At 42.7% G+C, this 15,983-nt stretch overlaps 1 protein-coding gene across 8 annotated transcripts in view; it reads right to left on the reverse strand.

Annotated features, from left to right (window-relative positions):
- Nucleotides 1–15,983, reverse strand: part of ABLIM2 (actin binding LIM protein family member 2) — a 342,851-nt gene that overhangs the window by 69,791 nt on the left and 257,077 nt on the right. For 2 of the 8 annotated variants that reach the window (XM_063924017.1, XM_063924007.1), the window contains exons 11-15: nt 15,823–15,855; nt 13,323–13,443; nt 8,558–8,656; nt 2,122–2,223; nt 622–675 (exon numbers count right to left, since the gene is read on the reverse strand). In XM_063924017.1, coding sequence (XP_063780087.1) covers nt 622–675; nt 2,122–2,223; nt 8,558–8,656; nt 13,323–13,443; nt 15,823–15,855 — 409 coding nt within the window. The remainder of the gene's footprint in view (nt 1–621; nt 676–2,121; nt 2,224–8,557; nt 8,657–13,322; nt 13,444–15,822; nt 15,856–15,983) is intronic. The other 6 variants (XM_063924051.1, XM_063924026.1, XM_063924033.1 and 3 more) reach the window with 5 other exon arrangements.

A 15,983-nucleotide genomic window follows, 5' to 3' on the forward strand; every position in this document is an offset into this window, starting at 1 on the left:
CAGTTCTATCGCCTAATGTGTAGGGCCTAGGGACTAGGGATGGATTCTATTGTAGAACCTAAATGGATGCTATGGAATTCAACTCCACTTTAAAGCTGGATACACACTAGACTAGATATGATGGACGATGTGCTCAATTCCAACACATCGTTCAAGATACCGTTTAGTGTGTATGCAATAGGTCACTGACGATGCTCGCTCCTGTGCGTCGTCAACGACATCGCCTGGTGGCCATGCATACAGGTCTTAAGGGCGATATTGCTAGCGAGGCCCATGCTGCCCCACTACCCCACCCCGTCATCGTTCATCGCTAGCGGCAACGGCAAGTGTGTATACACTTGCAGATAGCTGCCCAGCCACCGGGTCCCATCGCTAACGAAATCGCCAGGTACACACATTGTCCGCCATTACTCTTTTAGAAGCTTTAGTAAATATACCTCTAGACGCTTTGGGGTTTTTTATATTCAAAACTTTAAATTACTGTTTTGAAGAATTAGTCATTTTATGGAGTGCACCCCGTGTCATGAAAACAAGGTGGATGACTGATTAATAAATCACAATAAAATGAATTAGTCATCATGCGAAAGGAAAAAGTTGCAGCAAGCAGAAAGCAGACTGTACCATGCTGTTTGTAGATAGGGGGTTTCCTATAGATGTTATCTTTAACTCCAGTGTCTACAGAAGAGAAAGGGAAAGAATAAAAGAATGAGAAAATACAGCCTGCAAATAAAGTTTTGTTTTTCAACAGCGCGAAAGAAAGAGTGAAATCTGCTGTATGCTAGGCCTCATATTAAAGTATACCCCGTCACCTGCGCACGGAGGAGGAAGCCATTTTGTGCTCCTAACCCCATATTCGCGAGAATGCAGTCTATAACTTCTGATATTGCTTTGATGATGTCACTGGTTCTCAGCAAGTCAATAGGCTGCATTCTCATGAAGATGGTCCAGTCGCAAAATGGCTGCCTGCACTGTGCGTAGGCACCAGATAGACTCTATATAAATGTTAGTACATGAAGCAAGCACGAAAAGTCAGAATAGGAAAGAAAATAAAAATCCATAAAAGGAAAACAGGAAAAAGACGTTTTCATATGTTTGGTAATATTAAATATAATGACACTAATGAATACATTAATTAAATGTGTATACACATGGTTTTTCTGTTCGGTATGCTGTATAGCTCCTTAAACGCTTCTCGAAGCTATCATAACAGTAACAAGATGGAGCATCAGAGCAACTCATCATATAAACACAAACCGCTGCTTATTAGCTTCATTATAATTAACTACCAACATATTAAACAGACTCTGATAATAGTTTAGCTTTAAAGTGGCAAAACTGATCAGGAACTTTTAAACCAATTATGCCTGAAATACAGAAATCTTACAGCGTTTCAATTTTTTGCGGTGTATAATGCATTTAATAACATTACCTAAGTAGCAAGAACAACTTTGATAAGTGTGAAAACAATCCCTACCGTAAATCTATACAAATTAAGATTTAATATAATCTCTATACCATAGCATGATGTTAATATCTCAGTGCTGTGAAAGTGAATAATATATTGAGATACATAGAGAGTGCTCTCCTCATGTGCCCCGGGAGGCCATTTTGTAGAATGACAATATATTTTCTTATTGACATTCCTCCCATCTCAAAGGTGTGGCCTAATTGGTCTCCATTTTGTAAATTAAATGTGGTGATATTTCAATTTATTATACAGGGGGGGGGGGATATATCAAGCCTGCTAGAGAGTTAGTAAGAGGACAAGTGGAGAAGGTGCCCGTAGCAACTAGCTTCTAGCCAGCATTTATTAAGTACATTCTGTAAAATGATAGGCAGGTGGTGACTGGTTGCTATCGGCAACTCCTCCACTTGAAGAAGCCTTAATATGAATCTGCAACCTTCCCTGTAGCATATGAGGAGAGTGTTGCCACTAACATAGGGTTTGTTTGGTAAAATCAGTTACTGTCCATGTATGCATCAATAACCATTTTGTGAAATGTGCAAGATTGTTCTTTGAAGACCAGTAATTGGCTCAATAACTCAATTACACTCTGATGGCTTCAATCAAGTCCAGAGCAGATTTATGTTTCCTGGCAAATGTCCACACACGGTGCCTACCTGGGACATGGAAATGCTTAGGCGCCTGCTGATAGGAAGAAGATGAAGATTTGGAGTCTGAGCACATGGACAAGCTGGGAGTACTCCGGCCACTTTCACTGCCTCCAGTGGGAAAAGCAAAGACAGTCAATAAAACCAAAGATCGGAAATCAATTTATTTTTTCTCTCTCCGTGATAGTGCGGCCTCATTACCTCATGAAAGGCCTTTATGACAGTGAATGGATGGACAGGGAGACAAAACATGGATTCCCTCATCTATATAAGTGGCTGATGTTATACGATAAAGACCTTAAAGGAATACATGAAAAAGTCTAACTGGTGGATTAAAGTCATGGTTCCTGTAAAGATGTCTGGATTGGGTTGCCACCTTTTTGCACTAGTAAAATCTAACAGCATACTAACTATGAGCTCCAAATTACGGGGAAGGTGTACCAAAGCTTGGAGAGAAAGTGGAGAGAGATGGGGGAGATGGTACTAAGCAGTGAAAAGAGTGAAGTGAGCCAGTGGAGAAGTTGTCCATGGCAACCAATCAGCTGCTCTGTACAATTTTATAGTATGCAAATTATAAATGTTACTTCAATGATGATTAGTTGCCATGGGCAACTTCTCTTTTTTTTACTGCTTAGTACATCTCCCCCAAAGTACCAACTAATTAGCTCCTAACTGCCATGTTATATGTTGTGTTCGGAAAATGAGTTAGAAGCTTGTTGGTTGGTACTTTATCTCTGTCAACTTTATCTCTCACCAAGCATTGAAAAATCTAGCCCTAAATGTACTTCTGATTCCTAAGATACTTGTAATGCATTATAACTGAGGAAATGGTTTTCCCAATTTTGGTTTACTTCAGCTATCCTAGATTGTGATCTCTGAAACAATTAAAATAAAAATTGTATTTTATCTTTGATGTTTTAAAACCAAGTGATGATCTACTAACAAAATAAATAGCTCATCCTCATCGTTCTTACCCGGTGATCCTAAGTGTTAAAAAAAACCCCCATAGGATTCACCCAATATGAAACCTGTACTAAAGACCTGAGGTAAAAGAATGAGCATTTTACAAACTGAAAAGTCTTGTCTTTCCTACACGTGAATAGAAGCGTTACCTCATATCAGGGCTGCCAAAAATAAACATGATAAAAATAAGCTTTTCCACTTTCACCTCTCGGCTCTCTAACAAATGCTGCAGTGATTACATAATATTACCTGCCGACTGATTAGGATCCTGTCACCAGACCACAAGTGGTCTGTTTTCCATCACCATTTGCGCGATATGTACCTTGGCCATGACACAGAGTTACCAGTAAGGCTTTTATTCTGATGAAACCTAGATTTTATTCTGCTTAAGCTCAATTGAGCCTAAGAAAAATGTATACTGGCTTTCCAAATATAATAATAATAATAATAATAATAATAATAATAATGTTTCATGTCTTGAAGAATTTATAACATACAGCTCAGTATGTAAGGTTATATAGTTTACCAGTATGTAAGGTTATATAGGGGGTCTATTTACTAAACCTTGGATGGAGATAAAGTGGACAGAGATAAAGGTCCAGCCAATTGGCTGTCATTTTTCAAACCCAGCCTGTGACATGGCAGTTGGGAGCTGATTGGCTGCTACTTGATCTTCGCCCACATTATCTCCATCCAAAGCTTAGCAAATAGACCCCGTAGTTTGCCAGAGCCAAATAAAGAATGCAAGATTAAACTCCTGACCCAATGCATAAATGAGGCCTGAAAGAGAACAAACCCTTTCCTGATTTTACCCAAATGGATTATTTATAAGGAAGAGCAGCAAAACGCCAAACTCAGCAGGAGTTCCATATTAGCTATGTATGGAACATTGATGTTCCTGGTATATTCCATGACTAAGTTACATGAGGCCTGAAGGGTATTCATGAGGCCTAATATTCATGGGGTATGGATCACAGGGTCGACCTGGAAAAGGTTTACAGTCACTAGGTTGAACCCAAAAGGTCGACACACAACAGGTTGATATGTGAAATAGGTCGATATGGTAAAACACTCAACACGAAAAAGGATGACACAGGAAAAGGTTGACAAGTTTTTTTTGGGTTTTTTGGTGTCGTTTACTCCGTAAAGCCACCGGAAATCCCAATTGTGCACCATGTCCCCTTGCAAGGCTCGCAGCTGAGGGCAAGGTGCCTCGCTGTACTCAGCATAGGTTACTATTCCCAATCATAATGCACCCGGAAGTATGAAAAATGTGAAAATTATTAATATTTTATTTTTTAACTGCATGTCTAACTTTTCCTGTGTCAACCACTGCCATGTTGACATTTTACAATGTTGGCCTTTTGTCCACGTTGACCTAATGCATATCGACCAATAGAGATTGACCTATTGACTGTCGACCTAGCATCTGGATAGCCTATTCATCTGGCCCGACTGGTACTCATGAGGTACTAGATCCTTCTGAATGTATAAACTCATATAGCTATTATTTCAATTCAAGGAATGGATTCTTCTACTATGTATCCGCTGATTTGGAGTCAAACTAATATAGATCTGTTACTCTGAAGTACTGTAGGACTGAAGCCATTGAAACATGTTATCCAATGGACACATAAAAAACCTGAGGCTGTAATCCAATAATTACCCTTGTGCCTTAACAGTGCTGTCTGCCTGTGGGCAGTATGTTGTATGTAATGGTACTGTAGGAATATGTGACTAGGCATGTATGTTATGCTTTTTTGGGATTGGGTATTAAGTATTTTGTTTGTTTTCGTACATTGGGCCTAATTCAAGGTTGATTGCAAAAGCAAAATCTTCCTCTAATGGGCAAAACCATGATGGTTTTGCCCATTAGAGGAAGATTTTGCTTTTGCAATCAACCTTGAATTAGGCCCGTTGTACGTATGCCAAATACAATCCTGACTGAGTTAATAAATCGCTGCTGAACTCGTTATGTTGTAATCGGGTTTTTTTTCTGGTTTGGAAAAGCCTTAAGCCCCATACACACTAGGCGATATTTTGAACAATATTGCTCAGAAAGGGCTTTATATCGCCTAGTGTGTACACTCGCGCACGTCGTTAACGACCCCCTCCCTCGTCTGAACATGTACAGACGAGGGAGGTCCTCGTAAAGGACAGCCATGCTGCAGATGCAGCACAGCTGACGTTCCCCCTGCCGACCCCCCGCCGTCGCTCATTTCCCCACTGACATTGGCAAGTGTGTATGCTAATATCGCTAATATCGGCATTGGCGGGGGCTCGGTTAGTGTGTACTGGCCTTTAGTGCGATCAGTGGTTGCAATGATGGGACTCTTAAAAACCCCCGGGCAATGTGCAGCAAAAGTATAAACTGGCCTTTGTAAAATGACATGTAATGTATCACAGCCATATAGTTATAACATGTGCTGCAGAACAACTATAGATGTTACTGCTAGTGCCTGACTCATCTCCTAGCAGTCTATACATGTAACACTAGGAGCAGATTATGCTGGTGAGACATTGCAGACCCCCCACTTACTATTCCTGCGTGGAAGGCAGAGGCTGATGCACACGGGAACCACCCAGCTATCAAATGCGTTAAGAAATACAATGGGAGATAATGGGGATTAAATATAGTATTCGTTAATGGGAAGTGGTGGCTGAGTGAGAGGTTTATTTGGAGAAAATACAAAAGGATCTTCTATAGTTGTTCAGATCTTGGGGGAGATGTTTCAACGCTTGGAGAGAGATAAAGTATCAACAAATCAGCACTTAACTGTCTGGTTCCAGGCTGTGTTTGAAAAATGTCAGGAGCTGATTGGTTGGTACTTTGGGGCTAATTTATCAACGAGCTTCATCATAGGCAACGAGTTTAAAAAACTTGTGTATGATAAATGGTGCTTCGGCCAATCAGCTCCTCACTGTCATGTGTTTGAATAATGACTTCCTACTGTGTGTTGTAGTGTTTTCTGTCCTAGATCTGTAAAATTCCAGAGAGAGGGTGCAGGCTCAATGAGCGGCTGTACAGGCCAATCTACGTGACGCAGGAATAAGTGCGGACACATGCGGAAGTTAGATCACAGCAGAGTACGGTCTGGAATTAATGAATCTAGAATTATAACTAAATAGCCCAAACATTTGTGTGACATTTGCATTCACAATAATCAGTCAGTGCAGTGACATTTCAAAGGATCGTAAAAAAAAAAAGAAAGAAAAAGAACCCATAACGGAGACTATAATTTGTGCAGCGTACATGAAACAGTGCAATGACAGATCTCTGTGTTACCCAGCATGCACAGCAAGCACCATTTAATCCACAGAAGCAGAATAGGAGGGTAATGCCACCTGCAGGACTCAGGGACTGGCTGCAGTTATATGTCCCTGCCTAGCATGAAACGCTCTAATTTACTGGTTATGGAACACTATGCTATGGTTACATGTTACATATAAATATGCTGCAGCCAGGTGACAGCAGGGGACATTATTAACCATCACTGTGACAATAAGCAACCAATTTGTCACAACATTTTTTATGCAAAGTTGTATTAGGACTGATAATAATAGTATTTCATTCTTTACACAGCAACTAATATAGAGTTTGGCTTCAACTCCTGCAACTGGCAACACTGTATTATAGCTTATAGTAACCTACAGATGCTGCTGTTAATATTGCGCCTTTGGAGAAATAACTCACTTACGCTTGGTTCTATGCACTAGACGTGTCAGGCTAAGCTCAATGCTGCGCACTACACGTGTCAGGCTAAGCTCGGTGCTGTGCATTAGACGTGTCAGGCTAAGCTCGGTGCTGCGCACTAGACGTGTTAGGCTAAGCTCGGTGCTGTGCATTAGACGTGTCAGGCTAAGCTCGGTGCTGTGCACTAGACGTTTCAGACTAAGCTCGGTGCTGCGCACTAGACGTCTCAGGCTAAGCTCAGTGCTGCGCACTAGACGTATCAGGCTAAGTTCGGTGCTGTGTATTAGACATGTCAGGCTAAGCTCGGTGCTGTGCACTAGACGTGTCAGGCTAAGCTCGGTACTGCGTACTAGAAGTGTCAGGCTAAGCTCGGCACTGTGTACTAGACGTGTCAAGCTAAACTTGGTGCTGCGCACTAGACGTGTCAGGCTAAGCTCGGTGCTGTGCACTAGACATGTCAGGCTAAGCTTGGTTCTGCACACTAGACGTGTCAGGCTAAGCTTGGTGCTGTGCACTAGATATCTCATGCTAAGCTCGGTGCTGTGCACTAGACGTGTCAGGCTATCTCGGTGCTGTGCACTAGACGTCTCAGGCTAAGCTCGGTGCTGTGCACTAGATGTCTCAGGCTAAGCTCGGTGCTGTATCAGGCTAAGCCCGATGCTGTGCACTAGACGTGTCAGGCTAAGTTCGGTGCTGTGCATTAGATGTGCCATTCTAAGCTCGGTGCTGCACACTACATGTGTCAGGCTAAGGTCAGTGCTGCGCATATAGATGTGTCAGGCTAAGCTCGGTGCTACGCGCTAGATATGTCAGGCTAAACTCAGTGCTGCACACTAGAAGTGCCAGGCTAAGCTCGGTGCTGCATGCTAGATGTGTCAGGCTAAGCTCAGTGCTGCACACTAGACGTGTCAGGCTAAGCTCGGTGCTGCGCACTAGATGTGTCAGGCTAAGCTCAGTGCTGCACACTAGAAGTGTCAGGCTAAGCTCAGTGCTGCGCGCTAGACGTGTCAGGCTAAGCTCAGTGCTGCGCACTAGATGTGTCAGGCTAAGTTCGGTGCTGCGCACTAGATATGTCAGGCTAAACTCGGTGCTGCGCACTAGATGTGTCAGGCTAAGCTCGGTGCTGCACAGTGCGCACTAGATGTGTCAGGCTAAACTCGGTGCTGCGCACTAGATGTGTCAGGCTAAGCTCGGTGCTGCACAGTGCGCACTAGATGTGTCAGGCTAAAAATGTTTTCACTGCGTACAAAATCAACATTGCTGAATCAGGCCCAAAGTAGAAGAGATCCATAAAAGGTCGATAATAGATCAGCCTGTTTGATGTAACTAAGTGAAAATAAATGGTTTTGACATCTTTCAGAGTAAATACAGTATTTTCCAAGGATAGATGGGGAGACAGCTAATGGATATGGGTCATTAAATGAAGAAACTTTTATTCTCGTACGAATGGCATTTACGTCTGCGGAATCCACTACTCTACATAAGTAACATATTCTTTCACTTAATATTAGTCACGCGTTCCTGAAAGTTTTTGAACTCATGGCGATACGTTAAAGAAACTATCAGGACTTATTTCCCAAATAATATGAAATGTTACTTCAAACATAACATAAAATTACTATAAGTGACAAAGAAAATGGTAAAAAAAAACACAATAACGGAAAAACAAACAAAGCCACAATAAAACAAAAACTTCCTTTTCATGCGACCACAAAACAAAGTATTGGCCCAGACAATGTCATCATGTTAATTACAGGAATTACGTCACAATGCCATTCCTGTCCTTACCTTTGAAGAAAGGGATGTAATGATGCCTGAATGTAGATGTGGGGCTTGTATGTTGGGACAGGGAGATGCAGCTACTGGTACCGAACGGGTCAGTACCAGCTGATAAGGCAACAAAAAGGAAACCAAAAGAACGGTTTAGTTCCATGGTGGAACTCATGCAGCATCACTAACAAAGATACATTGCAAAGCATCATAAATAATAAGATAAGCAAATGTTTTGCAGCTTCATCCTTGTATGAGATCATGCACAGTTTTCTCCGGGAAATGAAGAACATACAGTATATCAGCCTGGCCACATTTTCTATTGCCCACTAGAGAACTACGTGGAAACTAAGAATGAATGGCACTAGGCTCAATTCGTAACACTGTGCCACATGTATTGATGTGCTGTAACCCATAGCAACCAATAAACCAACTGTACTACAAAAAAATAAGTCAGAATGTTATAGGTTACAGCATTGGTGCACACTGTACTATATTATTAAAAAGTACCACAAGGAGGTAATCAGAGCTATCACACTGCTGTCACGCCAAGCCAGAAAGGTTACACGGGCAACAGTCTGCAATAAGCCCTCACTTGTAATCCCCAGCTCTTTCCTACCTAATTATTAGGACGGTTTGTAATAGTGACCCCTGAAGTGTATCAGGTTGTAAATAACTGGTGTACACCCCTTGTAAAAGTTTGGTGAAAATAATACAGGCCTTGTACTTGTTGGCCAAACAGTAAGGCAGCCATTTTGTTAGGTGAAACGTGACCTATTGTAATGAAGCCTTACCATTCACTAGAAAACAGTGACGTGATTGAGGCAGGAGTCCTAATTCCTGTACAAGTTCCTAGGGGACTGATAGGCTGCTTGTTTGTGAGTATTGTCACATTCTTATAGATATTTAAGATCACAAAATGGTGACCTGGCTTGGTGTAGGTGTGGGTACATGTTAAATGGAAATTGTTTGATCCTGCATAGTATGATGCACCACTGGTCACCATTAATGACCATGTCACTGTTAGTGTTGGCATGTTAGTGATGGAAAAATGTCACCCTGGCTGTCAGCGGAGAATCAGAATCACTGGCCAAGCCTACCAGCTGTTGATAGGTGGCAACCTCCAGAAGACCCAAAAGTAAAACACAGCCCCTTCCCCCACCAAAGAGGCGTTCAGGAGCTGAGAAGACAATGTCTATTCATGTCACGATCAGAGTGACTAATAATTACACTGGTTGATAGATGATAAAATAACCTCCTACAATATTCTTTGTAATATGAAAAGAGAGGCAGGTGGGAGAGATTCGGTAGTGGAGTAACATGCTATTAACATAGGGGGATGGTTTGGTCCTGATACAGGAAAGATGAATGCAGATAAATTATTAAGTGCAATAGACTGTTACATTTCAATAATGAGAAATAGCAGACCCCAGATTACTGAGGTTCAGGTTTAGGGTAGTATTACAGTAGGACACCAATTATAGTAGGACACCAACTGGCCCAAGTGCGGCCAGCAAGGCCATCTGAGTGCCCCTGCTCCATCTCCATTTCTGCGATGCCGGCCCTTTCCCTCAAAGTCTTGAGAAGGTCAAACATCACCAAGAACACACTGACCCCTCTGTTCATCCTCATCTCACTCTCAGAACATTCATATTACAGGCGGGTTCCTTTGCTCCTGAGCGGGGATTATGTTCTCATACCATTAACCCTTCACTTCCTACAACCATGACTACAGGAAAAGTGATTGTAGTGCAGTAATTACATATAGTACTAAAGCAGTGACTGTGATTACAGCTGGCAGCGTAACACTGTCCAGCAGGGGGAGCACTGATTATCATGGGGGCATTGTGGCATAAGGGCATGGAAACACTATGAAGGGGCACAGGAAGGATATTAATATGAAGAACATTTTGGTCCACTTTCTGCTAATTTATAAAAAATCGAACAGCAATGTTTATTAGCATCTTTTGGTGGACAATTTTCTTACCTTGGGATAGTTCCAGCACCTCTAACTATCCCCCAATACCCAGTAACAACTCCATCAACCATAGGATATATATGCCAAGGAGCTGACCAATCACAATGAAGAAAACATTTATTATATGAGAGAGCACATCCTGAGCACCAATAAATCACCAGAAAGGGTGGCTTGGCACATTTTGAACAAATGCCGTGCAGCCTAGTTTATGACTGATCCCATACAGCCCATTCCCGCTGACCCCTGATTCAGTTAAATGAGAGTGATTGGTGGTTGTGTTACATACAGCCACATGGCAGCTGGTAATAAACTCCACACTGTCACTTGCTATCACTGGATAGAGCACAACCTCCAGAATTATTCCCAGGGCTAGGAACTGCCTATGTTGCCTTGTGGATTATTCCAGTTGGTGGAAACAGAATTGTAGCACAGTATTTAGAGAGTATGAAGTTAGTAGTGTAAGCATTACTAGGATACTGGTGAGAAATAACATAATGTTGGGTGGGCGGTGATGGAAATCAAACTGAACATTAAAATAAATCTCCGGTTAGGATAAAATAAATAAAATACATAATTAGAAAAATATTCCTATTACAAGATTACCAGAAAGGATGCAGCCATTATGGGCCCAGGAGCTGAGAGGGCCTGCACCAAGAGCTAAGATGAGAGGGCCTGCCCCCCGACCCCCGGCTCCTCCCCCGGAGGCCTCCATTCTGCTCTTTATAGAGCACCGCGTACGTCTCTTTTGAACATGTGTAAATCCAGAGCAAGATTCCCCCACCTGCCCTACTGATAGCAGAACTGGGGGCCTGAGAGGAGGGAACAGCATTGCGGGGTCCCTACCTCAATTTTACCACACAGCAGATCGATGCGATGTTCCACCCCACCCTGACTACATTATTCACTGTTCATAGAAAATGATTAACTTGGCTGATATTTGAGAACTGACTGCGGTAATATGAGACCATGAGCTGTCTGTGATACAAGTGGAATAAGGTGCACCTTATTTAAAGTAAAGTTAGGCCCTGAGCACCTAATGTATTTATTCTTTAAATCTGGTTGGTTACACACAGACATGCGGGAGATGAAGTGGGTAGTGCTGCAAAATGCTGTAGCCAATCAGCATTAATATGTTATCAGCAGCACTGAGGATTTCAGATGACACAGTGTCAGGTTCCTGTGTCCAATCTGGTCACCAACGTGTGGCACCAAACTGGACAATGACCTGTCACTCTCGTGGTCCCTGATGGACAGCAGCAGAGTAGTGATGCCAGGCTCCTGTTATTCTGGCACAGGAAGCCCCTGGTGTTAATTACAGCTGAATATGAGGCCTATTTACCAATACCGGTTATTATCAGTCCTTATCACAGCAATAAAGATTTTTTTTTTCATAGCTATTTATCAACAAACTCTTACTGTGACAACAGCTGCAATAAAGAAACTGATGATATTAAGTAAATAGGGGTTTGATAAATAGGCCCGCATGAAACAACTTTCCTACAACCAACTTGCTGTCAGATCTCCCCTCTAAGGGGTTGTTAGTCATACTTGCGTACCTGACCCTCTCCATGAGTGAGAAAATGCTCTGTTCCTGGACTTTCCTGGTAATGTATGATTGCCATCACCTGTGGTGAAACACCTTTCTTATCAATTAACTAGCTCACCACAGGTGATGGCAATCATACATTACCAGGAAAGTCCAGGAACAGAGCATTTTCTCCCTCATGGAGAGGGTCAGGTAGGCAAGTATGTTGTTAGTAAGGGTCTCAGCTTATTTCTTTAGTTCCTGCTTTGCAGCCTACATTGCTGTCTACCAACTGTGTGTCACTTTAGGGAATTTATAAGGCTACACATGATGTAATTAAAGAAAAGAGTATTTCTCCGGCTACAAGCTGTTCCCAGCTCCAAGACATAGCAGGGCCTGCGATGTGGCATCAGTAGGAGCACTTTCCAAACAGGAGCAAAGATGTGCTGTGTTAAAGTACTAGGTTCCTCTCTGCAATGCTAAGCAACAATTAAAAGACAGCTTTATACTTGACATACGCTGACAAATGCCCTACATTACTTAGACATGACCTCCATGCTAAGAATTACAAGTCATCCTATAAACACATATGCAGTATATGTCAGATTGCATTATTATTTGTCCTATAGGGGTGACTCGGAGGTAGATGCCCGATGGTTTCAGTCGCTACTCTCCCGCATCCACCTCTGAATCACCCCCTATGTGAACATATTAATACTATGACCTGGGCCATTCTGCTTCAAAGTGTTCAATATCTATCCACTAACCATAAGCAGAAATTTTGTGCTGCTCCTTATTCATGAGAATGCAGCCGAACAATTAATTAGTGACACTAGGCTTAGTGCCTCGTGCCTCAGTGATGTCACTGGCTTCGTGAACGGTAAGGCTGCAGCCACGTGAATATTTGTACAGCCCTAAAAATACCCCGTGGTCTACAGGTGACTAGAGGAAAAGATGCTAAGGGGTAAATTTACTAAGATGGGAGTTCTATTTAAGATGGGATGTTACCTATAGCAACCAATAAGATTAAAGTATTACAGTACTAGAAGGTTCTAGATAAATGAGAAGTACAGTAGAATCTGATTGGTTGCTGTTGGCAACATCCCATCTTAAATAGAACTCCCATCTTAGTACATTTACCCCTAAGTTCCTGTGCTTTGTTGCGGCCTATGAAGCTGTGATGTCATCTGTTGATGAAACCATTGTGTGCGGTGCCAGCGCATTGTCCTGATGCACAAGTGATGACGATGGATGGGTACAAGACACGTGATGCCACTTACCTGGTCTGCTGTAGTGCTGCGGTGAGTGAGATGTTGGTGTGTAGCGGCCATAGCCGATTGAGCCGGTGGAGCTCGGGCTGGACGCCCTGTACTGTTTTAATAAGCGATCATCCTGATCTCCCTTATAAATAAAGATAGAAAGCGTCATTACATGTGCAATACGGACACATTGCTTTATACTCATCTCAACCTGTTTATATATAGAGAGAGGTACCTCACGAAGCTTACTCCACAACATGGCACACAGCAAAGCATCATCTGGAATTGTTATACCATTTTTCCCATCTGGTAAAGGTTGTCAGTCTTAATTATTTTCTTTGCAAAGTGAAATGTAAAGGTTTGTGGCGGGTGATTCAGATCTGATCGCTGCTGTGAGTTTTCACACAGCGGGTGATCAGGTACTAACTGCGCATGCGTATGCACCGCAATGCGCACAAGCATCAGACAACAACAAAGGGCATCGCTGGTCAGTGACGGGATGGTGCGAAAAATCCGGTCGCACGTACGTTCGCAAGGGGATTGACAGGAAGAGGCCGTTTGTGGGTGGCAACTGAGTGTTTATTGCGAGTGTCCGGAAAAACGCAGGCGTTCCCAAGCGTTTTCAGGGAGGGTGTGTGATGTCAGCTCCGGCCCCGATCAGTCTGTTCTCATCGCACTGGAGGAGTGTGTCCTGGGCTGCGCACACACTGCATTGTTTGCAGCTAAGCATACACATGCGATCACACGCTTGCACAGAGAATTTACACTCCCCCTGGGGGGGGGGGGGGGCTATCTGAACGCAGGACAGCAAAGTTTACAGCCCAGCAATCAGATCTGAATCACCCCCACTGTAAAGCCCAGTACCCACGGGCCGATGCAGGAGAGATGTGTGCTGAGCGAACCGCTCAGCACACATCTCTCCTGCCCTCAGCACAGCGCGATCTGTGCTGAGCGTGCGGGGGGAGACGGGGGGGGGCAGCTCATTTCACCCAGCGGGTGAAGTGAGCGACCCGCTAGATTGGCCTGCATGCAGGCCAATCTAGAACCAGCGATAGCGATGCGCTGGGTCGCGCATCGCTATCGCTGAGGGGGCTACACACGGAGCGATCATGCTGATATTCCAAGCAATCTAGTCAGATTGCTTAGAATATCGCTCCGTAAGTACCCCCCTTAAGTACAGCTTAGATTCCACTAACTGACATTGTTAGTAGAACACAGAAGCAGGAAAGCTTTCTTCAGCCAATGAAACGTTACAGAGAGAGGCTCGGCTAATTTCATAGTGGTCTGTGAACCCTTCAGAATGATCAGAATTGTGACCTTAAATGTATTCAGATATTCATGTAAGTCCCAGTAAAAATAAGGAGAACCCAATAAAATCAAACAACACAAAAAAATTCTATTGTCATTTTCAATCTGAATTTTCCACCTCCCACAGGCTACTACTTATACATGTTTCACTGGTTGGAAGAATGTGGTTGCACAAAGGGCACAATATTTTGAGGGCCTACATATGGACACTTATTTTTCAAGATTTAGACAATAGCCGATTAAATTATGGGTAAGGTCCAGTTGTATAGAGCCTCCTGTGATGTGTTGCTGAGAGGTTTACAGCAATAAACATTTTGCTCACGTACATATGGAGCCTCGCTCATCAAGCTTTCCCGGCTGCGCCTAGGTGCACCAAGGCTTATTAGCATAAGTCTTTCATCTATTGTTCTCAGCTGCAATACAATACAGAGAGAACAATACAGCAGGGGATTAAGTCATTACAGCAAGGGATTAAGTCTGACTGCCCTGACTCAATTAATCCTATTAAAGGGATAGATGAGGATGGCTCTGTAGGCAATAGTCAATGAACCGTAGATGCTGGAAAAGTGCACATGGTGCGAATGGGAACTATCAACAAAACAGAGAACAAAAATATATGTCCTGTACTATTCATTACAATAGCAAAATGAAGACGTTAGACTTTGCACAGTTTACAATTTTAGACATAGGAACACTGTATGATAAAGGAGGAAATTCAATTAAACAACATAATTTACCAGGTGTGAAAAAAGGCTATTCAATTACAGCCCTTTTTTCTCACCCCATAAATTACCCTGTTATTGTTCGTTAACACATAAAAGTAGTTCTATTCCCGGACCTATGTGCTAACATGGTTCAGCACACAATAACAAGCTATTTATCGAGGATTAAATCCCTGGTAAATGCAGCCCACGGGCTGCCTTCTCTGCTAATTGAATAGCCCCAGGGGATGAATAAGGCTGCGGTAAATTACTGCGGCTAACTGAATTCCCCCATAGTCCATCTAGTATGTTGGTTATTCTAAGTCTACATATATCCCTCATACAGGTTTCTGCAGATTATTTCTCCCCAGCCAGGCATGTGAAAATGCAGATTATCAGATCTCAGCGGTGACATGTGTAACTAAGCATGACAGAGGCAGAAAGGCGGAATGCAGCAGAATAAAATAAAGAAAAATTAGATTTTTGAGCAGAACGAAATGTAGGTCATTTACCTCTGTAGGTGTTGGAGAGAGCAACTGAGGTGACTGCAAACAGCAACACAAAATAGGAAATTAGTGAGAGGATTCCATGCATGGTGACACTAATGGAGAGATAACACTTGTCAAGGACCATTGTAGTCGGATATTATTACAGTATTGTATATGTGAATTTT

This window comes from Pseudophryne corroboree, chromosome 1 (assembly GCF_028390025.1).
Source record: "Pseudophryne corroboree isolate aPseCor3 chromosome 1, aPseCor3.hap2, whole genome shotgun sequence".
Classification (NCBI taxonomy): Eukaryota; Metazoa; Chordata; class Amphibia; order Anura; family Myobatrachidae; genus Pseudophryne; species Pseudophryne corroboree.